Source organism: Sarcophilus harrisii, chromosome 4 (assembly GCF_902635505.1).
Source record: "Sarcophilus harrisii chromosome 4, mSarHar1.11, whole genome shotgun sequence".
NCBI lineage: Eukaryota > Metazoa > Chordata > Mammalia > Dasyuromorphia > Dasyuridae > Sarcophilus > Sarcophilus harrisii.
In genome coordinates, this window is record NC_045429.1 from 160,696,140 (window position 1) to 160,718,669 (window position 22,530).

Sequence of the window (22,530 nt, forward strand, 5' to 3'; positions counted from 1 at the left end):
AGCAGTTCATATCTGGACTTCATATTTTGATAAAGACATTTTTAAATTGAAGGGCAGCTAGGATGATAAGGAACCTTAAAGACTTGCCATGATGAAAAGGTTACTTTGTTTAACATTTGAGGTTGATATTTATAGCTTTTTTCATCCTTTTGTAATAATACAATTTTTACTTCAGTAAATTATTAGTTCTTGATGTCCAACTGATTTTTCTTTTCTTTTTTTAAATGATAATAGCTTTATATTTTCAAAATAACATGCAAAGATAGTTTTCAACATACAACCTTGCAAAACCTTGCATTTTAAATTTTTCATCCTCTCTTCCCTCCCCTAGAATGTTAAACATGTGCAGTTTTTCTATGCATAATTCCACATTTATCATGCTGCAGCAGAACAGTCAGATTAAAAAGTCCACAGTCCTCTCTTTGGATGCAGATGACTGTCTTCCTCTCACGCCTGTTGGAATTGGCCTGAATTAACTCATTGTTGAAAAGAGCCACATCCATCAGAATTGGTCATCACATAATTTTATTGTTGCTGTGTACAAGGTTCTCTTGATCTACCCAAGTCCCTTACCATCAGTTCATGTAAGTCTCTCCCAGTCTTTCTGAAATCAGCCATTTCCCAACTGATGGGCATCCACTTATTTTCCAGTTCCCTGACAATACAAAAAGGGTTGCCACAAACATTTTTGCACATGCAGGTCTTTTCTTTTTGCACATGCAGGTCTTTTCTCTTTTTTATGAGCTTTTTGGGATACAGATCCCCAGCTGTCTTTTCTTACTGTTCTCATACATAATGCTCCATTTCATGCCTTTGTACTAGTTGTTCCTAAAGCCTTCAAAGACACACCCACCTCTTCCCTCTTGCCTCTAAGAGTATTTTGTTTCTTTAAAAACTTTCCAACAGGTATCTTATACAAGGTTTAAGCCATATTAATTAGTTCACCTGTTAGTGCCCTCTGTTTACTATACATTTATTTTTTGCATGTTTTCATGTAAGTATGTACATATTTTTTCTCTTGATGGAAGCCTTTAAGGAAAGAGACATTTTTGTGTTTGTCTTTGTATCCCTGATACCTCGTTCATAGTAGGCATGTAATAAATGCCTTTTGATTTGTTATTATATACTAATTCAAATTTTGTTGCTCTAGTTTAATGATAAATGTGTTGGGTGGAAGGAGGGGAAAATAATCCCTTGTAAAGTCAAACAGTTATATCAAGGACATGTTTTTTTTTCTTTTTTCCTTTTAACTTTTTTTTTTTAAACTTCCATATGTTCCCCCTTGAAAAAGTTGTCAAAATTCCTTTCATCAAGTTGTATATTTCAGAACTTAAAATTTCATTTAGTACTTCATAATCATTATACTGATTATCTTATACGATAAATCGTGGTTTATGAGTAGAGACTTTTAAAAATTCATATTCCTGTATTTTTATTTATCATCTGATCACTCATGATTTACTGTAATAGTCCTGTTCGTTTGGTTGTTTGTGATGAATTAGAGTAGTTAAAAGATGCCTTTCTATTGTAAATTTTCAACCTCTTGATTCTTTTGATATTTTGAAAACAAAATACTCTTAAATTGTACTTTTTTTTTTTTTGGAGGGTAGGTTTTTAAATTGTAATATAATGTTTCCTTCCTTCTACCTTTCTTTAACTTCTACCTCAGTCATTCTACTAGAGTTGGCTTATTTGTTAAATTTAACATCAGAATAATGTATTCTCTCCAGAGTCAATAATAGTATGAGAAAAATGAAATAAGTTGAAATTAAATGAGTTTTGTCTAGATCTTGATTTTTTTCTTTTGTTTTGAAAAATCTGATCTTTATGAACTTAACTTACTCAAACTGTTGCTGTAGTTAATATAACAGTATCCCTCAAATTCTTGATTTTTATCAGTTTCCCTTCCTGTTTGGAATGATTTTCATTTTTTCTATCATAGTGACAGATTTAGATTGTGGCTATTTTAGAAAATTAAAAATCTCGAATAGATAATGGTGTGAGGCTTATTTATAAGTGATGTCCCCAAAAATCTTGAAGTATTTACGATCTTTGATTATACCAGGACACCAGTCCCATTTACTTATTTATAGGAACATAACTATTAGATGACTTAAACATTAAATAACTTGATAAAAGTCACTTGAATAGTAGATAGTGAATGAATGTTTAAAATGCAACACTCGGCTATTTTTCATTTCTTTATTGGTATTTATTAAATATTGTTGAATGACTTAATGTGTGCCAAGAAAAACAGCCTCTATAAAAGAAGCAGGAGATAGAGGAAAAGCAGCAGTTGGAGCACTGATACAAACTCTGGGGTAGACAGGCAAGAATCCTGATGTCAGAAAAAAGAGGGAGAGAAAGGTGGAGAAATGGAGAGTGATGCTTACATTGAATTCAAGAGGAATCATATAAAGAAAACTCTTGGCATTTTAGCAGAGAAACTGAACATCTGAGATTGATAAATTAATATATTTAATTCTGGCGGCTTCATTTTTCTAATAATTTATTCTCTAACTGGCTTTGCTGTGTTGTTTCACAACTATTTTTTCCCCCTGTCTTTTCTGTTTAATCCTACTTTGCCCTAATGTAGCATTGAAGTTCTTACTTTGAGACTGTTATTAAGTCTTTGGGGTTGGTGCTGCTGTTTTTGGTTTTCATTGTGAAGTTGGGATCTAATTTTATTTTCATAAGTCTGAAAATCAGGCTCTGTCCCAAGAACATTATTTTACTTGATAAACACCACAACTCAGCAACGTAGGTGTTATTAACTCCATTTTATAGTTATGTAAATTGAAGCAGAAAGGTTTCTTGTTCAGGGTAAATATAAATTTTAGTTGACTTACTAACGTAGGAAAGTTTGAAGCATCAGAAAGGGATCTGTGCTTGCCATTTTTATCAGTGACTTGTGTAAAAGCACATATTGGATCTCATCAAACTGACAAAATCTTGAAAGGTTAGGTAACACACTGAATGAAATCCATGGTGCAGAAATAACTAGATGGGTTTGGAGTAAATCTAAAAAGATGAAATTTAGCAGAATTAGTTGTCTTATTCTTGTGTTCAAAAAAAGTACATGTTAAGAGAAGTTAAGAGAGTGACTTCTTTGCAACATACCTGAATGTATTAATAGATTATAAGCTTAATATGTGTCAGCAATGTGATGTGTCAGCCAGAAAAGCTAATATATTATATTTCCCCAAAATAAAGAAGCGTTACTTCTCTACTCTGCCCTAGTCAGGACATAACGAATATTGTGTTCAGTTCTGCATATCACAAGTTGAAAAGGATGTTAATACTTTAGAAAGTGTCCAGAGGAAGGCAGCTAATATTAGTAAAGGACCTTAAGTCCATGGTATAAGAATTTGGTTTAAGGAACTGGATATTTTTACCCTGAAGAGGAAAGAAATCAATTGATGATTGATTTTAGGAAATATTTCATAGCAACTGAATATATCCCCAAATGAATTTCATTGTCTCAACAGATAGTTTGGTTCACCTTCCTCACTTAAGATTTTGAAGCAGAGACTGGATAAATATGTTTTCAGATCTGTCAGATCTGTTACAGCAGGGATTGCTTTCAGGTGTGGGATATACAAAATATTCACTGAGGTCCATTTGAACACTTTCTGTGATTCCCATTGCTAGACATATTAAAATAGATCAATAATTTAAAAAAACACTTGTACCAAAATATTTTTTAAAGAACACTTTTTATAGTAAGAAAGAAATAGAAATAGTAATTCTCTGCTGATTGGGGAATGACTAGATTACACTACAATGATTTTAATGGAATTAGAGTTCTGTAAAAAATTGAACATGATTGTAGAGAAGGATAAGACTTAGGTGAACTGATACAAAGGGAAGTAAGTGCAACAATTTCTCAATGTACAACAATACACATGATTACAACAATGTGAATGGAAATAAGAAAACTGTCACAAGTGAGTACAAGATAAAATAATGACCAACCCTGGTTCCTAAAAAAAAGTTATAAGGTACTTTACAGAGGTGAAATTATAGAATTTGAATACTGTATATAATTTTTTAATCCATTGGTTAATTTTGATGAACTGTTTTTCTTTTTTAAAAAATTCTATGTTACCAGGCTTGACTCTTTGGGAATGGAAAGCATGAAAAAGATATCTTGAGAAATGTAGGTGAAATAAAATAGTATCAAGAAATTATTCATGAAAAAAACATATATATAATTTGCAGAAGCATACTAATTTTCTTATGTTCATCAAGGATACCCTTAACATATACTTAATTTGTTCTTTAAAAGTCTTTCTGGGGAGATGAGAAATTAGGTGTATAGGTCAGTACCTATAATATTTTCTTTGTTGCTTTTTGGGAATAGTAAAAAAAAGTTTTGAGATTGCCCTTCTTCTCTTACCCATAATGAATACCAATACTTAGGTATTCTCTTTTAGATCCTTTGCTTTTTACACACATGCAAATACATGGCATATGTATCAACATATACAGACAATTAGATAAACTATTATAAAATAATTTTAAAATATTTTAATGATTTTATAAATCTTAAGATTTTCAAAGTCTTCATCATTGTTAACTGATCTGTGTTCAGTATTGTGAGAGCTACATAAAGATACCACCTATTCAAAAAAGAAATTTTTTGCAATGTAAGTGTTAAATAGAGATTTCCTGATAATTTATAGTGTGAAAAACACTTTCAGGAAGCAGCCATTTTGGATGAGGTGATAGAACAAAATGTCTTGTACTGATTCTTTTCATTTATTGTGAAAACCTTTGATGAGCATATATCTCTGTTTTGGACATTATTTGATAGTAATGAGCAGATAAAGAGTTGTTAATTTTTATCAATTTGGCTTCATCTCCCCTTATTCAATCAGTTTTAAAGTTTGTTTCTATCTTCACAACAGCTCATGTAACCCTCCCTTCCTTTCTACTCACAGAATTGTGTTCCTCATTCAGGGTCTCATTATTTCTCTCCTGTACTCTTCCAATAACAACCTCATTGGTTTCTTTATCGCCAACTTTTTTCCTCTCTGGTTCTGTAAATACAGTTGCTAAAATGATTTTTCTAAGGCACTGATCTGTGTCACTCTCCTATTATTGGCTCCCTTTTGACTCTTTGATATAATACAAATTCCTCTAGCATTTCAGATCCTTTGCAGTTTGACTTTATTCTGCTTTTCTGGTTTTTTATCTAATCCCTCTTCATAAAATCTGTGTTCCAACAACCAAGAAGTTCTTGCTGTTCCTTATATGTGACAGTCTGTCTCCTACCTATCTGCTTTTATTTACACAGAATGTAAGAATACATTTCTTCCTTACCTGCCTTTAGCTTCTTTTCAAAACTCATATTAAGGAGCACTTCCTACATGTGGATTTCCTTTTCTGGTAATCTTTCCACAATTATTTTTAATAAATTTTGTGTTTGTTTGAATATTGATTCTTTTCCTTCATAATGTTATACAAACTCTTTGAGGAAACTGTTTTGTCTTTGTATTCCAAACACTTAGCATAAGGCCTAGTTATGGTAAGTGTTTCATATATGCTTATGGATTGATAAATCCAGTATTGTTCTGGTAATTAATTTATGACTATAATTCATTGAAGATTACATTTGAAATTGAGGGTGGTCTTCATGAAAGGATGACAAACCTGAGGATGACAATCCTTGGTGAGTATATAAGCAAGCACATTACAAAAAAAAAAAATTTACACAACTGAAATGTCATGAAGGTTGCCTTTACAGAAATAGGGTGAAATGTAAACCTTTGTGTTTCATTTGTACTCACACAGTCTGAAGAATTTGAGAGACAAGTTTCTTGGGTGCACACCTCTTGTGATGGATTTGTATAGTAGACTTCCAGGAGAGTCCCTGGATGGATTTGACATGGCATGTTTGGGATTTGGATTTAAGGTTTGGGGGTGAACTGTGACACCCATCAGAGTGTATGAATCATAGATGACAAGAACTCAGTATTATATAGGTTGCATAATTTAAAGTTTGTCATTGTGTTGTAATAAAATTTGTGAAATTTTTTTTCAACATTTTTTTTTTTTTTTTTTTGCTATTTTTTAAATACCATAGTGGTTAGTGGTAGCATTTATTACAGTACATTTTAGTCCTTCTCCTTCTTCCTTCCCCCCTCCCAATTGGATTCAAAATTGTTAACAATTTCAATCATTAGACTTTTAAAAAAGAATTCTTATCTTAATTTAATTTAGTTGTAGGATTACTAAATGTTTGTAAAATTTAGGATGATACAAATGATATCAAGGGTTGAAAAAGATTTGTAAACTTGGCTTCATTTTATAATTGAATATGCCTTAATTCAATCATATCAATCTTGAAATTATATTAAAATTATGCATTTGAGAGGGCGAGTTCCCCTTAACCCACTACAACTTAAGTTATTTCCTCCATCAAATTTCAAAAGAAACGTAAGATATTTATGATGATAGATTTAGAAATGAAATCATCTGATTTAGTTTCTATTTTGCTTATAAACACCTTATTATCTGGGAAGATTAAATGTCTTTTCTTCAGGCATAAACTAGTTAGAGGCAAAGTCCATTTTGACAAATGGATTTATTTTCCCTTTGTCTCATTTGAGACAAAATTTTATCCTTTCCAAATAGGATTCATGATATCCAGAATTTTGTACTAGTCATTCTTATAGTAATTATTTCATAAAAAAATTCCATTATTGCTCACTTAGTAAAATTTCTTTTTTTTAAATAGCTTTTTCCTTTAAAAAAATATTCAGAGATAGTTTTCAACATTCACCCTTGCAAAACCTTGTGTTCCAAATTTTTCTCCGTCTCTTTCCCTACCTCCCTTCTAGACAGCAAGTAATCCAACATAAGTTAGGCAATTCTTCTATACATAATTCCATAATTATCACACAGAACAAGAAAAATCAGATCAAAAAAGAAATCAAAAAGCAAGCAACAAAAAAGGTGAAAATACTATATTGTGATCCACATTCAGTCACCACAGTCCTCATTCGGTTGCAGTTGGCTCTCTCCCTCACAATCTGTTGAAATTGACCTGAATCACCTCATTGTTGAAAAGAGACATGTCCATTTGAGTTGATCATCACATAGTTTTCTTGTGTATAGTGTTCTCTTGGTTCTACTCACTTCACTTAGCATCAGTTCATGTAAGTCTTTCCAGGCCTTTCTGAAATTATCCTGCTGATCGTTTCTTATAGAACAATAATATTCCATAACATTCATATATCATAACTTATTCAGCCATTCCTCAACTCATGGACATCCATTTAGTTTTCAGTGCCTTGTCACCACAAAAAAGACTGACTTAGCAAAGTTTAAAAAGAAACTCAAGCCTAATTGCTTAAAGATTGTTGAAAGAGGCTAATTTAGAACATTTATTTTTGTATATTTGTTATAATATGTATTCTATGGTATTTTTTGTATTAACATGTTGAAAGTATATGTAGATTTCATCTTTTATGGACTTCTACTAAAAGCTCTACTCTAATGCCTTAATGTGGCATATGAATGACCCTGGGTTCTTGAAAGCTATGCCACCGGAGTGAGTGCAAGACCTGACAGGTCCTACCAAGCTGGAAAGGCTTTGTGTACCGGCCCAGTGATGAACATTATTTCTTCCGAAAGTCAGCCTAGGTAAGTGGGAAGAGGATCATCACAAGACAGTGAATTCTTTCAGCCACAACGGCTGACAGCTTGTTTACTAAGGCATGGAGGGTTACCATCTGCAGCAATCAGTGGAAGGAAGGAGTGCCTCCACTTACAAAATTGTGGATCCTTGAACTATATCTTTTATAAAAATCATTTAGACAGAATATTTCAAATTTAAACCATTGCACAAAAATTTTCTGAGAAATGAATTAGAAACTTCTAAGTTCTTATACTGTGTTTACTTTTATTACTCATTATGTATCCATCATTTCTTCCTCAATACCATCTTGATACTATGGTTTCTGGCCTGTTTTGTTGGTATTATTGTTCAGGAGCATAGTCATAATTAGAACTTTATCTTGCTTTTTCCTATGTTTTTACACAGTGACAAGGGCAAATAGATTTAATAATTTGTTGGCAGTAGACAATTTGCTAAAATATTACTATTACTGTTAATGGTATGATTTGAAAGTTAAAATCTAGTATAATACAGTAATTAATACTAGATAATAGTGTTTATATACATTTGTGCTATTTTTAAATCAATGCTTGTTCCATAAGGCCTTTATCATTTGAAGAAAATGTTATGGTAAAAATGGATTTACCCATCTTTTAAAAAGAATTTCCCCAGGCTTCATCATGATTGCTTTAGTGTAGGGAACTCTTGAAGTGGAAACTCCCTTTTTGTGACTTAGTCTCAGAGAATTAGCTGAGGCAGTGGGAGGTTAAATGACTTGCCCAGAATCATATAGCTAGTATGTACCAGGCAAGACTTAAATACAAGTCTTTCTGACCCCAAGAGAGCATGTCTTGCTCTATGACATACAACATTCCTAAAAAGCTTATTTCACCTTCCCTTTCAACCCCTTCTTTTACCTCTTTTATTTATCTTAAATAAGGTTAGATTTTCTTCTGAAGTTGTATTAGACTTATGAGTCTTAATCAAGTTTTGGTGATACTTGTGAGGTCAAATTTTCTATCTTGCACTAGGATATTTAATTCATTTTACTTTTTTACCTTTACTTTGGCATCTGTAAAATGGGGCGAGGGATGAGGGGAAGGATGGTGGTCAAGATCTTTCCCAGCCCTTGCAGGATTTGCAATCCTAAAGTCCTGGTTATAGATTTCATTACTGGCTTTTTCTTTGATATTGTGTCTTATGACAGCTTTGTATTTCTCTCCTGCTGTTTTTTTCCTACACCATAAGCACTCTGCTTGGTATGTAGCTTGATGGGTATACATAGACATTGTTTTTCTTCTGCTTTCCTTTTCAATTAAGAGATTTGCAAGATTCTAACTAAAGACATTCTTCATTAGTCCTTGTCATATCCCTTTCAAGAAACCTGTCATTGCTGTATTTTAAACCATGTTCTAGAAATCCAAATCCTATTCTCAAAGACCAATTTTTTTTTCTTTCCCATGGCCTTTCAACACCATTATACCTTTCAATTCACCCAATTCTTTATAACAGTTCTAATGATTAATTAGCCAACCTGTGCTTAAAGACCTAGAGATAGAAAATTCAGTACTTCCCAAGGTAGCCCATTCACTCTGGAAAGGTCTAATTGTTATGAAGTTTTTTCCTTAAAGCCTAAATCTGCCTTTCCACTTACTGTTTACTCCTAATTCTTTTTGGAATGAAGCAGAACACATCAAATCTTTTCACAGAATAGCCTTCAGGTACTTGAAAAGGGTTACATCTTCTCCTCGAAATCTTTTCTTTTTCAGGTTGAATATTTCTTTTGACTGACTACTCCCTAGTTTGTATTTTCTCTAGGCCATCCATTCTTTCAATAATTCTTTCTTATTGCTTTAAATATGGATCTGTTGCTTGGAAGAGAATCTAAGACTAGATAGTAGATTTAGGCATTATTTGTATAGAAACATAATTAAACTATCAAAGTAGATATGATTGCCAAGTGAGAAAGAAGAGTATGAAGGGTGGGGGAATACCCACATAAAATAGTCAGGAAAAGGATAAGGATGCAATGAGAGAAATGTAGAAGAAATAGAACTAGGACTGTGTGGTGTCTCATAAGTCATGGTAATTTTTCAGTAGGAAAGTATTGTTAGAAGTTCCAGAGGTAACAAAGACTGGTTAGGACTGATTGTTAAGATTAGGAAGAAGTCAGTGATAACATTCGAGATAGCAGTTTTATTAGAGTAGAAGCAAAAAGTCAGATATCAAAGAGAGATGCTGAATAGTGAAAAAGTAGAGGCACAAGTGAAAGACAGTTTTCCCCCCAGATAATTTAACTGAATGTGAGGGGAGAAATAATAGATGAATAGATGAAATAGCAAAGTAAAGGGAATGCTTTTTAAAATTTTTATTTATTTTTAACATTTGGGAGGCATGAATATGTAGATAGGTTGTAAGAAGCCTTTGGTGAAGGAGAAATAAGGAAAATTTAAAAATATCAGGGCTATTACTTTACAAAGTCCTGGAAGAATTCTGAGGAAATGTGATTGAGGGTACAAGCAGAAAGATTGGCCTTAATAAGAAACAAATATGCTTGTTTTGTGATCATCTGGAAGATGATTTGATGGTGGCTGATATGTTGAGAGACTTAAGGAATAAACTAGTAGTTGAGGTAGGCTCAATTTGTTCTTGATTGAATAGAACAAGCCTTCTTAAATTTTTTCTACGTGTGATCCTTTTTGCCTGAGAAATTTTTATGATCTTGGATATATAAATATTTCAAATAGGTATAAAAATCAAACAGTTACTTACTGATAATAAATCATGATTTTGTGATGTCCACATTCAGTTATGAAACCCTGTGAGGGATTGTGAAGCACTGTTTAAGAAGCTGGGAAATAGAAGATGAGAGCATCTCTTTTAAGGGTAAGGGTTGTGGCTGTGTGGGGCAAGTTATTTAACCTCTCCAGATCTTAATTTACTTATCTATAAAATGAAAGGATTGGATTAGATAACCTTTGAGACCCCTTGTACCTGTAGGTCCTTGATCCTAAGACAGAAGGTTTGGAGAATCTTTATGGGAGAGTAGATTAGGGGGCCAAAGGTAGGTTAGGATTGTCAAAAACAGTAATGTTAGGCAAAGTAATATTAGGAAGGAGGGGTATAATGAGCTTTAGACATTTTCTTTTAACTTAGTAACACTAAAGTAGGAATGGTGAAATTGGATGAAGGAGCTTACGTGGTTATGATTTGTAAATCACGATGGATGGAAGTTAGAGGGGCAAGGAATCCCAGGATGCTACTTAGCAAAATATTTAAGAGATTGTAGACTAGAAGCTAGTAAAGACAGAATGGGTGAGATAGATTGGAAAAATAGGCATGGGTTTGGGAACTTGAGGTCATGATAACTATGAAACATATTTTATGTGCTTCAGAGAATTGGAGAGAGGAAACTTAGTTATTTTTGGTTACTGAGTAAAATTTGAATTGTGGTTATAGAAGTTAGGAGAGATCTTAAAGTACCTTTTAAAAAAGAACTAGAAAAGAAAAGTGATAAATTATTGGATTATTAGAAAAAATTTCTCTGGTTTTGTATGAACTAGCTTATATTTGTATTAAAGGTTAGTAGATGAATAATTGCTCAGTTAATAAAGGAGATAGGCTAAATTTTTTCTAAGGTGAATGGGAGACTCACAAGCAGTAAATTATATCTGATAGCTCAAGATTATGCTAGGGAATAAATTCCTAGTGCCTGGAACATAGTACGAATTTTATAAATCCTTGTTAATTGATAAATAGAAGCATTAGGGAATTTAGCAAGAATCCCAAAAGATTGAGGATATCATAAGGCAAGTATGAGGGGGAAGGGAATTATTTAGTGCTAGGTAGAAAGTGCACTATATATTTTTGCCAATATAAAAGAATAGCTAGTTATATGCAAAGAATTGATTTGCTACAAAAAAGGAAAAGTATTTGGAAGAACACTTCTGTCCTAAAGGTTTAAGGAGTATAATGTACTTGAGAAAGAAATGAGAAAGTCCTGAAAGCTCTTCAGTGGAAGGTGATAAACACTAACTTGTGTCAGTAGATCAAATGGTAGTAAAATATGGCAAGTGAGAAAGAAAGGACCACTACATATTTGCAGCTAAGTAATTGATATGTAGTACTTTCCTTAAAGGGGAAAACTGGATGCTCTCAGGAAGAAGCTTCTTTTTATACAAAGAAAGATGATGTGGATCTACAGTTGCCATCAGGAGAATGGTCATATGGCAATTGTCAGCAGAAAAAGAGGTGAGTATTGGTTATTATTGGTTCCTTACTGAGGGGTACCAAGGTGGCTATTTGTATGTGATAAGGGAAGAAACTTGGCCATTTGGAAGAGTCTTTAGAGAATTGTCAGATTAATGAAGGCTATAGCCTGCTTATAATTCAGTCACTATGGCTTATTTGGTGATAGGGGCATTAGTGTAGAGACAAAGGTTTTGGAAAGTGTGTAGCTAGTAATAACCTAGTGTGTAAGATGGGATTTGGATTTCTGGACCACAATATAAATATAGCTAAGGTGGGCTCTTGGATAGCTTCTTAGGATTAAAGATCTAGGATTGGAAGGCTCTTTAGAAATCATCTAATTGCTTGGACCTCCCCACCTTCCTTCCTGTCCCTAACATATACCATTTTACAGATAAATCTGAGGCCAGAAAGGTAAACTGGTTTGTCCAAAGTCTCGCAGGTATTTATGCCCTATGACTTCATGTTAAATTCTCTTTTACATATCACCATGCTACTGGGATGAAGTATATCTAACAAATATTAGCAAAAACATACTTTCTTGGATTCTTGCAAATCTGATCCATGTGGTTAAACTGCAAGTCAAGAAAGAAAGGCAAGGCAAGAAAGATCATCATCCAAATACATGTTAGTTTAGATGATCTAGAGAGTAATAGATTTAACATGAGAAAGACTATCAGTAAAGACAACCAGTCATCATTTTTAGGTGACTATTTCCAAAGAGTTAACAACATGAGTGCAACCTATGGGTTACAAAGAGAGTAAACCAAGCTTTTAAAGAGAAAGTACTGGGCTTATACCCCAAGGAGATACTAAAGAAGGGAAAGGGACCTGTATGTGCCAAAATATTTGTGGCAGCCCTGTTTGTAGTGGCTAGAAACTGGAAAATGAATGGATGCCCATCAATTTGGAGAATGGTTGGGTAAATTGTAGTATATGAATGTTATAGAATATTATTGTTCTGTAAGAAATGACCAGCAGGATGAATACAGAGAGGCTTGGAGAGACTTACATGAACTGATGCTAAGTGAAATGAGCAGAACCAGGAGGTCATTATGGAAGTGGATTTCTTTGACAAAGAGATGATCTAACTCAGTTTCAATTGATCAATGATGGACAGAAGCAGCTACACCCAAAGAAAGAACACTGGGAAATGAATGTAAACTGTTTGCATTTTTGTTTTTCTTCCCGGGTTATTTCTACCTTCTGAATCCAATTCTCCCTGTGCAACAAGAGAACTGTTCGGTTCTACACACATATATTGTATCTAGGATATACTACGGCCTATTTAACATATATAGGACTGCTTGCCATCTGGGGGAGGGGGTGGAGAGAGGGAGGGGAAAAACAGGAACAGAATTGAGTGCGAGGGATAATGTTGTAAAAAATTACCCTGGCATGGGTTCTGTCAATAAAAAGTTAAGAAAAAATAAAGGAAAATGTCAGTCCAAGAAGTATGAAGCATATTTTCTGAAGATACAAACATAAATAATTCCAATGTGGAAGAAAAGGAAAGCTTTCTAAAGAGGTTGATATGATTGCATGAAGATCTTATTAATTAAAACCATTTTCAAAAGACATTCATAGAAGATGGAATGAAAAAGAGCATTATTGGTTGAATTCCAGTGGATGTTGAATACTACAGACAAGAGGAAGAATTGGGGACTTTGGTCTTCTCTCAGCTTAGGAGAAGGGACTGATTTGTAGGCAAGTAGGAAAAAATGTGAATGGGTTAGTCAGGGACATTTGAAACAATGATTCCCATCTGGATGGCTGAATGATCCAGGGAAAGAATGTGGTATACAGACTTAGAAAACTTGGGTTTCAGTTCTGATACTGCTACTTAACTCCTACAAGTTAAGTAGGATCCCTTCTCTCTGCTTCTTTGAGGGAACAATTTCAGAAGAGTGGCAAACTAATTGCAAAGGTTTTCTCATATGTAAAAAAGAAGAGGGAGTTGGATCTAGATATCTTCTGAGGTTTTCTTCTAGCTCTGAGTCTCACTTTTTTTTTTTTTTTAAACATATGTTGAGGATGAAAGGAAGAGCAATAGATGAACAGAACTGGATGGGATAATAATTGAAGTGTGTGTAAAACTAATTAACTCTTTGTCTACCCTGCCAAGGTGAATGATTTTTGAACAGGGAAGGGTAGGCTAGATTGTTTAGTAAGGGGTTGAAACCCAAGATAATGAGGAGAGTTGGTAAGAAAACATCTAAATGTCCTCAGTGACATCTCTAAATGCAGAAAATTATATTCCATATCCTGAAATAGCTGGCATTTGTGACCAGAAAGCAAAAGCAATGTTGTGGAATTGGAGAGAGATTTTGTAATCTTTAAAAAAACAAAATGGGGGGGGGGGGAGTTGATGTTACATACTTTAGACTAATGATCTTTAATTCTTGGTAGATTACTGAAGTACTTTATTAAATGATGACTTGTAAGTATTGGGGGAAAAAATGGGTTTATGTGAAAAGCAAGCATGACTTCATCAAGAAATAGCCCATTCCAAATTAACATTATTTCTCAATGGGTGGAGTTAATAGATTGTTATAGGAATATTGTAGATATAATATGAAGTATAACTATATTTTAGCAAAGCATTAACATTTGCTAAGTCTTTTATTTATCCTTAAGGAAAATAATTCAGAATATAGTGTTTAATAGTTTGCTATGGACTTGGAATGATGTCTCTAAAAGAATCCCTTAAGGATATGTGTTAGCTTTTGTACTTTTTAACATATTTATTGATGATTTTGATAATGGTACAGGTGGCATGTATATCAAATGTGCCAAAGGCAAGAGGGCAAGTGGAATAGCAGTGACATACAGTTAACAGTTTTGAATCCAAGAAGATCTTTATAAGCTATAAGTTGAGATGAATCTAGTACAATAAAACTTAATAGGGATAAGTATAAAATTCAAGCATAGATGGGTGCAAACATAGAATGGAAAGGTGTTTGTAGATAATTTTTGTGGAAAAGAGTTGGAACTAACAAACTACAACTAGCAAAATGAGTTAGAAATGTGAAATGAGAACAAAAATAGCTAATTCTATTCTGAATTGTGTTAAGATAGACATGCTATCCAGAATGAGATTGGCAATGGTCCCATGGTACGTTATCTTGATCAGATCACATCTAGAGTATTGTCTTTAGGTTGGAGTGTCAATTTGGGAAGGGCATTGATGAGCTTGAATGTATATAAAAGGAGTATGACCTTGATGAAGAGGCTTCAGAAATTAATTGAAAGAACTGGGAACGAGAAGGCATAAATGACAATTGTTTTTGACCATGTGGAATAATGATTGCACCTTTTTCTTTCTATTTAGCATATAAAATCAGAGTACAATGGGTACAAATTGTAGTCCATAAAATTTAGTCTATATGTAAGAGAAAACTTCCTAAGAGACCTGTCCAAAAAAAAGAATGGATTCCTTGCTAGCTACTAATTCACTAATATTTTATAATCTTAAAAATTTGGAAGAATCATCTGGGGTTAAAAGGCAACTGGGACAAAGATAGGAAGCGATTGGTTTATATGGATTATGTGGACCTCAAAATGTGAAACAACATTGTGAGTTTATGGCTTGGAAGGGGAGTGCAAAAACTATCCATGTGACCCTTTACATTTTTGAAAATAAGAGAAGGAATAACTTCTATTGGGAGGCATTGCAATACATCTTGTGTTCATTCACAAGAAAGTTAAGTTTTGGTAAAAGTATAGTGATGGGAGGAATTTTAGGGATGGGTAGGGAATTTAGATGGGATTTCTGAGTGGTATAGTAAAATTGGTAATAAGATAATACTACTTAGAAATAGGCTGATTATAATTTGAGTAAGGTTAGAGTAGAGAGACTGGATAGTGGCAATTGGGAAATTATTATATCTGAAACTAAAGAAGTAGTGCATGTTCTCTATAAAAAATTTACCCAGTCCAACATTTCCAAATTCAAAATGTACCTTATGGTGTTGATTTGTTGGTATATCAGTAAAAAAATTTTTTTTCCTTTCTGCTATCCCTATTTGTGACTACATCAAATCTCAAATTTTAAAATAATTGCATATTATAATTCATCAAGGGAGAATTTTTATAGATCAGGTAGTCAAGTAGTCTTCAACATAGATTTCATAGTTTTAAGTTTATTTGCTTTACTTTTATGTAATTTTTTTTTTTTCCCTTCACATATAACACATAATCAGGTAGATAAATGCATTGAGGGGAAGGTGGATGTAGAAAGTTGATCAACCTTGACCGGGACATTTGAAATCTCTGATCTAATCCAACTTCCCTATTTTATAGGCTTTCAAAAAGGTTATGATATTGTTCAACTTCCATGCTCATGACTGTTAACTGTGTTATTTATTTTCCAGTATGGAATCATGGAACCATAGAATTACTTCAGAGGAACTTAATAGATTATCCATTCCAACCTGAATTATTAATTTCCATCAAATCATCCCTTACAAATGTTCACCCAGTTTCTTCTTAAACCCCCAATGATTATGAAATTCTATCTACTAAGTCGTGATGGGAAACTCCAGTGATGCAAAATTCTGCTTTTCTTCTTTAAAGTAGTTCTGATTGTTACTTTTCTCCCATATATTGATCTGAAATCTATCTCCCTATAACTTCCACTCATTGGCCTCTGTCGTGAAGCAGAAATTTTTACTTTCTTCCACATGATATCACTTTAAGTATTTTAAGATATAAATCTCATTTACCTCTTCAGTCAAAACATCCTCACTTTTCTCCACCATTTGTTATGCCTTAATCTTTAGTCCTCTGACCACTTTGCTTGCTCTTTGGTCATTTTCTAGTTTATAGAATCTTAGGATTTAGAGTTGTAAGGGATCTTAAATCCTTATCCACCATTCCAGTTCCTTCATTTTACTGATGTTATAAATAGACTCAAATTAAACAAATTGTCCATGGTCATATATATGGGTAGTAGCATATCTGGAAGTGAGTCCTTTACATCAAATCCACTTCTCTACTCCACTACATCATTTTTCTTTTCAGTATGCTTCCTAAAACATGACTCTCAATACTGAAAGTGATGATCTATACTTCACTTGACCAGGTCAGAAGCTTAGCAGGATAATCATCACTCTCATTCTGGACCACATAGGTATTGTTGAGGTTTTTGTTTGGTAGATGGATTTGTTTATATTTAAGCTTCTTTTCCTCTGTTTCCTTTTCCTTTACCTACCTCTTTTTCTTTTCTTTCTTTGGAAAAAATCTTGGAATTTATTTGAAAAATGATTGAGAATGTGAACTTTTAAAAGAGATACATAAATAAAAGTGTATTAGATTTGCTTGATTGGTGTATGAACCTTTTAAATTTTCTTTTACTATACCATTCAAGGCTTTTCCTTTATGGGTAGATGGTGAGCAGTTCTCTATGTTTTAATATTATGTTCTGTCATTATGTAATTGCTTCCTAAATATTTTAAGCTGATTTCTGTCATATCTAAGTTCTGTTCTTAGTAACTACATTTCTAGTTAACTTAAGTTTGGTATTCCTCTCTGTTGGTTGCATCCTATAAATTCTATACAATTTGCATTTTGTAATGTATTTCTGATACTTCTGCACAATATCCTTTTATAATTTTCTGAATAATTCTATATAGACTTTTTTAGTTAATATCATTTAATATCATCAATATTTCTTCAAGTTTAGTTACTTTGGTTTTTAGAGATTTCAGTTCTTCTAAAATTCTTGTCTTGCTTTTGCTCTGGAATTGATGTTCCTTGTCTGTGTTTTGTTTTAGCCATTTTTTTTTAATGAGTATATGGTGTTTTATTAAAATTTTTCATCCTTTGTTCCCACTATTTTCTTCTTCATTATTTTCCTCCTTCTCACAGGACTTGACTCCTGCTTAAATGTCTATGTGCTTTTGGGCAGACCACAAACTCTTTGGGTTTCAATTTCCTTATTTGTAAAAGTGAAAACTCAGTATAGATCACTTCTAAGATTTCTTCTTGTTCTATATCTATGATCCTGATTTTAAAAATCCTTTGATCTTTTAAAGATTCTGTGATAATTATTTTCTTTGCAAATACAAAAAATTATAGCAGCAGCAGCACCATGTAAATTTAAGCAGGTTGGAGAGGAGGAATTGTTATGAAAAGAAAGAGCAAGAGAAGTAGAGGAAGAAGAAAATGGAACAAAAGAGTAAGGGGAGAGAGAGAAGGAAGAGGAAAAGGGGGAAAAGGACAGGTAGAAACATTCTGGCCCAGTATTGTGGAAGCCAAGGGATGAATCAGTGATATTGGTGTTATCAAAAGATCAGGGAGACTGCAGGGTAAAGGTGATCATTAGATTTGGTATTTAGGGTATTGATTAACCTTTGAGAGAGTAATTTCAATAAAGTCATGGGAACATAGCAAAAAGCAATTGAATGTGGTAAGGAAGTGGGAGCAGCAAGCATAATTATTCTTCCTGGAGGTTTCACAGTAAAAATAACTGATGACTCAGTATATCTTGAGTGGTATGGAGTTTTGTTATTGTTGATTTGATTTGGTTTATTTAATTTTGGAAAGACTTGATTCTGATTATGTGGCATTGAGGATTACTGCTAGTAGTTAGACTGTCTGTAATTCCAGGAGGATGGAATGACTTGATTGAAGAAGTTTGAACTTCTTAACCTTTTATGACTGTTTACATGAAATATAACACAGGTAACATTAATATTAGATGGTTTTTTTGTTTTAACATTTATTTGATTGTAACACTAAACTTTTTTTTTTTTTTTTTACTATGTATTTAGTTTTCTTTAGGATGTTTCTTGGTTCACTGCTTCTAAGATTTGAGGAAACATTGCCATCACAAACTTTCATTTCTCTTAAAATCAAAATTAATAAAATATTAAATATAATATTTTCTTTGATACCAAGAATTTACTCTATGATCATGAGTCATCATGTATTCTCTAGGTAAGGGAATATTTTTCTTAACCTATTTTTGTATTACCGAAAAAATGTCTTGATAATTTGTCAGTTACTAATTTATTCGAGTATTGATTTCTATTTTGATATACACTTAAGCACCATAACTTGTTTTTGTGTGCAAGTATGTGGTACTATATTTGTTTTATTTAAATTCTTTAGAAAGCTAGTTCTTTAAAATATATATATGTGTACTCAGCAAATTTCATTCTTAACAGATTTTTTCTTGGTATGTTCTGCTTTATTATCACATTTGTACATGCAAAATACTTTCTTTTTTCTTTTGTGGGATTTTTTTCAAACTGTAATGCTTACTTATCATTGAACCAGTGTTGTCTTCTTAGAAACTTTCATTCTGGCTGTGTTTCTCATAATATTTTACCTTATTCTGGTAGAAAGGGAGAAAATAATCCAACAAAAATTTAGTAAATTTCTATTATGTGTATGGCATAGTATGTATTCAGGGCACTGCAGAAGAATTAAAGTTTAAATAGTTCTTGTGTCATGGAGATCACAGGCTAGTAAGACTATAAATTACATGCAAGAACAAGAATGAATGATACATAGTAAGCATGATAGAGGAAGAAGAGTGGAAACAGTGCTCTGGGTCAGAATATCCAACTTTGCCACTTTACTATGCGATCAAGTTACATAACCTCTATGTTGTCCCTTTTCCTCATATTTAAAAGGTAGTAATACTTTCAGTATCTTTCTCAAAGGATTGTTGTGAGAAAAATACTCTCTAAAACCTTTAATGCTAGAGTGACTTAATAATTAAAGAAATATAAAATAATGTTCAGTAGTGGGAAAAGCCATAATCATTTGGGAGATGGAGAAAGCCATGTAGAAGATTAGCTATTAAATTAGATTGAAATGGAATGGTTGGAATTCAGTCAATTTCATGAAATTTTGCTAATTATATTTTTGCCTAGAGCAGTTATCTTAAGGTTTTTCCTTTGCTTGCTAACTGACATCCTTGAACCTCTTGATATTATCCACTGCCTCTTCTCACTAGATAATTTTTCTTTTCTTACCTTCCATGGAACTGTATTCTTCATTTTCTCCTCCTACCTAACTCTTTTTTTTTCTAGTTTCCTATCTGGATTATCATTTATTTTCTGTCCTCTTAAATGTAGGGGATATGAATGGTAAGACAGGGGGCTAAAATGTGTTCTGAGGCCTATTGCCATTTTATACTGTCTTAATGATCTCACCAATTCCAATTTAATCAGTTATCTGTATGCAAATGATTCCAAATTTTAGTTTTAAAATTTATTTAAAACACACAGAAAACAAAACAAAACAAAAATTGCCATGTGCATAGCAGAACATGAGAGGATTCAAAATATCAGACAATAAATTTCTATTTCAAGAAAGCCTATATAATAAATACTATACATTGTTTTCATAGATGGCCATGTTTCTTTGCTTCCTTTTAATTTTTCTTTTGTTCTCTGCTGTGTAGTTTTTATTTTGTTCTTTTAATCTTCCCATCTTTCCCACGAAAACTACAATTAAAGGAGCATATATTTTTTCTCTCTCTCTCTCTGTCTGTCTCTCCCCCTTCTCCCACTATACATATGTGTAATGCTGTACTACATTTGTTTCTTCTCTTTCTCTGAAGGTGGATAACTTCATAAGTCCAAATATTTCTGTATTCTAAATCCACCAACTTAACATTTTCTTATATACAGTAATATTCCAAACTTATACTATCTTAGTTACTTTAAATACTCTAAAACAATTATTGATTAATATGACTGACATGTAGTGTAGTTCCCTATTTTTCTCTTGATTAAATCTTTTAGCTTTAATTTTGAGAGCAGTGATAACAACCCCTTTTTTCTTTCATCTTTTTTATGTTTATGTATCTCTTATTTCCTCTGACTCTGCTTTACTTCTGCTTCCCTTGTTGTTACTTAACCTATTCTCCATCCTTTCATTATTTATCCTCTCCTTTCTCCCTTTCCCTTTCTTTTTCCTAATCCCATTAATCTATACACCTTATTCTTTTCCCTATTAATCTACACACCATTCTGTACCCCTTTATCATATTTGCTCTTTCTTTGTCTGTCTATCTTGCTGAGGCAATTGTTAAGTGATTTACTTGCCTAGGGTCACACAGCTAGGAAGTGTTAAAAGTGTCTGAGATCATATTTGAATTCAAGTCCTCCCGACTTCAGAGCTGGCACTCTATCCACTGTACTATCTAGCTGCCATTCCCTCTTATTTCTTTATAAATTTAGAATATTTTTATACTTTTCTAGATAGTATATTGTTAACTCTTTTAACCCATTCCCAGTTTGAGTAGGATTCCAGTCATTCTGTAGTGTTAAAGATTTTAGAGAGTATTTTTCTCACAACCAGAACAACTCTTCTCCCCATCTGACTCCTCTGTGTCAGTTCTTGCTCTATTTGATACCTCAGATTCCAAATTTTTATATCTGAATTTACTCTTTCTTCTGATTAGCCTTCCACATTACCAACTCCCTTCTGGACATCTGTCTCCCCCTCAGGGCTTTATCTTTAGAGCTATTGTCTACATTTATTCACATGGTTAAACCAGCATTTCACCTGGATACTTTCTTTTTTTGGTTTTTGTGACACTAATGGTTTTCTTTCTGCTTTTTTTGGCCACTTTTTCTTAGTCTGTTTTGCCTGTTCATCTTCTATATTATATCCTCTAATTATGGGTTGTACCCCAAAGCTCTGTCTTCTTCCTTTTCTTTTTATACTATTACTTGGTGAGATCCTCAACTCCTTTAAGCTTAGTAATCATCTCTGTGGAGATAATTTTATGTTTTTCTATATCTAGATCAAATTTTTTCTGAGCTCCAGTTCCGTATCACAATTACCTTTTAGATGTCTGTTTTACAGACATCTAAAACTTATAATTTTCTCTGAACTTTTTTTTTTTTTTTTTGCAAGGATTCTGCCATTTTTCCCAGGTCCCCCAGGTTTGCAATCTTGACTCTGCTCTCAGTTCTTTATTCTTCCTTATACTCTGTATCCAGTCATTTGCCAAATTGTATCATTTTTTATTTCTGCAGTATTTTTTACTACTTACTACTAAAAACTCCCTCTTAAATTCAAGCTTTCTTTACTGCTCACTTGGATTACTCTACTTTTCCAGGTTCATTATATATTAATCTACTTTTCCACATTGTAGTCTAACCAAAATAAGGCAATGTTGGTAGAAATCATTATTTATGAAAATATATTTAGCTTTTTGTTATAGTATGTCTTTTTATAAATTTAGTTCTTAGTGTTTTTTCTGTACTAAAATCATATATAATCTTTAACATAAATACTTGTTTTTTTAGTGCTATGCTGCCAATCATCATTTTGCATGCTGTATTATTGAACAATAATTTAGATCACTTAATTGTATTTTAACTTAAATGCATTTATATAGTATATAATATAAACTCACAAGTACCATAAATAATTTGTGTATGTGTTTTATATAAATATGCAATACTGTATATAGAAAATAGTGTATGCTTGTAAGTATACAATTATATACACAGTTTGTCTATATAAGTATATATGTATGCATATAAATATGACAGCATGTATTATAAATTAAAAAAAAACAACACCTGATTTTCCAAAGGATATCTATCAGACTATAGGCTTTGCCACTATGAGCCAGTCTCTTAAATTCTCATATTTTCTCATGAATAAGATGTTTTGTATTTATGATT

At 32.7% G+C, this 22,530-nt stretch overlaps 1 protein-coding gene across 2 annotated transcripts in view; it reads left to right on the forward strand.

Moving 5' to 3' along the window:
* Positions 1-22,530, forward strand: part of HBS1L (HBS1 like translational GTPase) — a 131,654-nt gene that overhangs the window by 35,190 nt on the left and 73,934 nt on the right. The window contains exon 1 of one of the 2 annotated variants that reach the window (XM_023503220.2): positions 11,609-11,875. The exons of the other annotated variant lie outside the window; for it this stretch is intronic. Within the exon in view, the coding sequence (XP_023358988.1) occupies positions 11,812-11,875 (64 nt within the window). The 5' untranslated portion in view covers positions 11,609-11,811. Of the gene's footprint in view, positions 1-11,608; positions 11,876-22,530 lie in introns of those variants that run through there. 2 annotated transcript variants of the gene reach the window in all.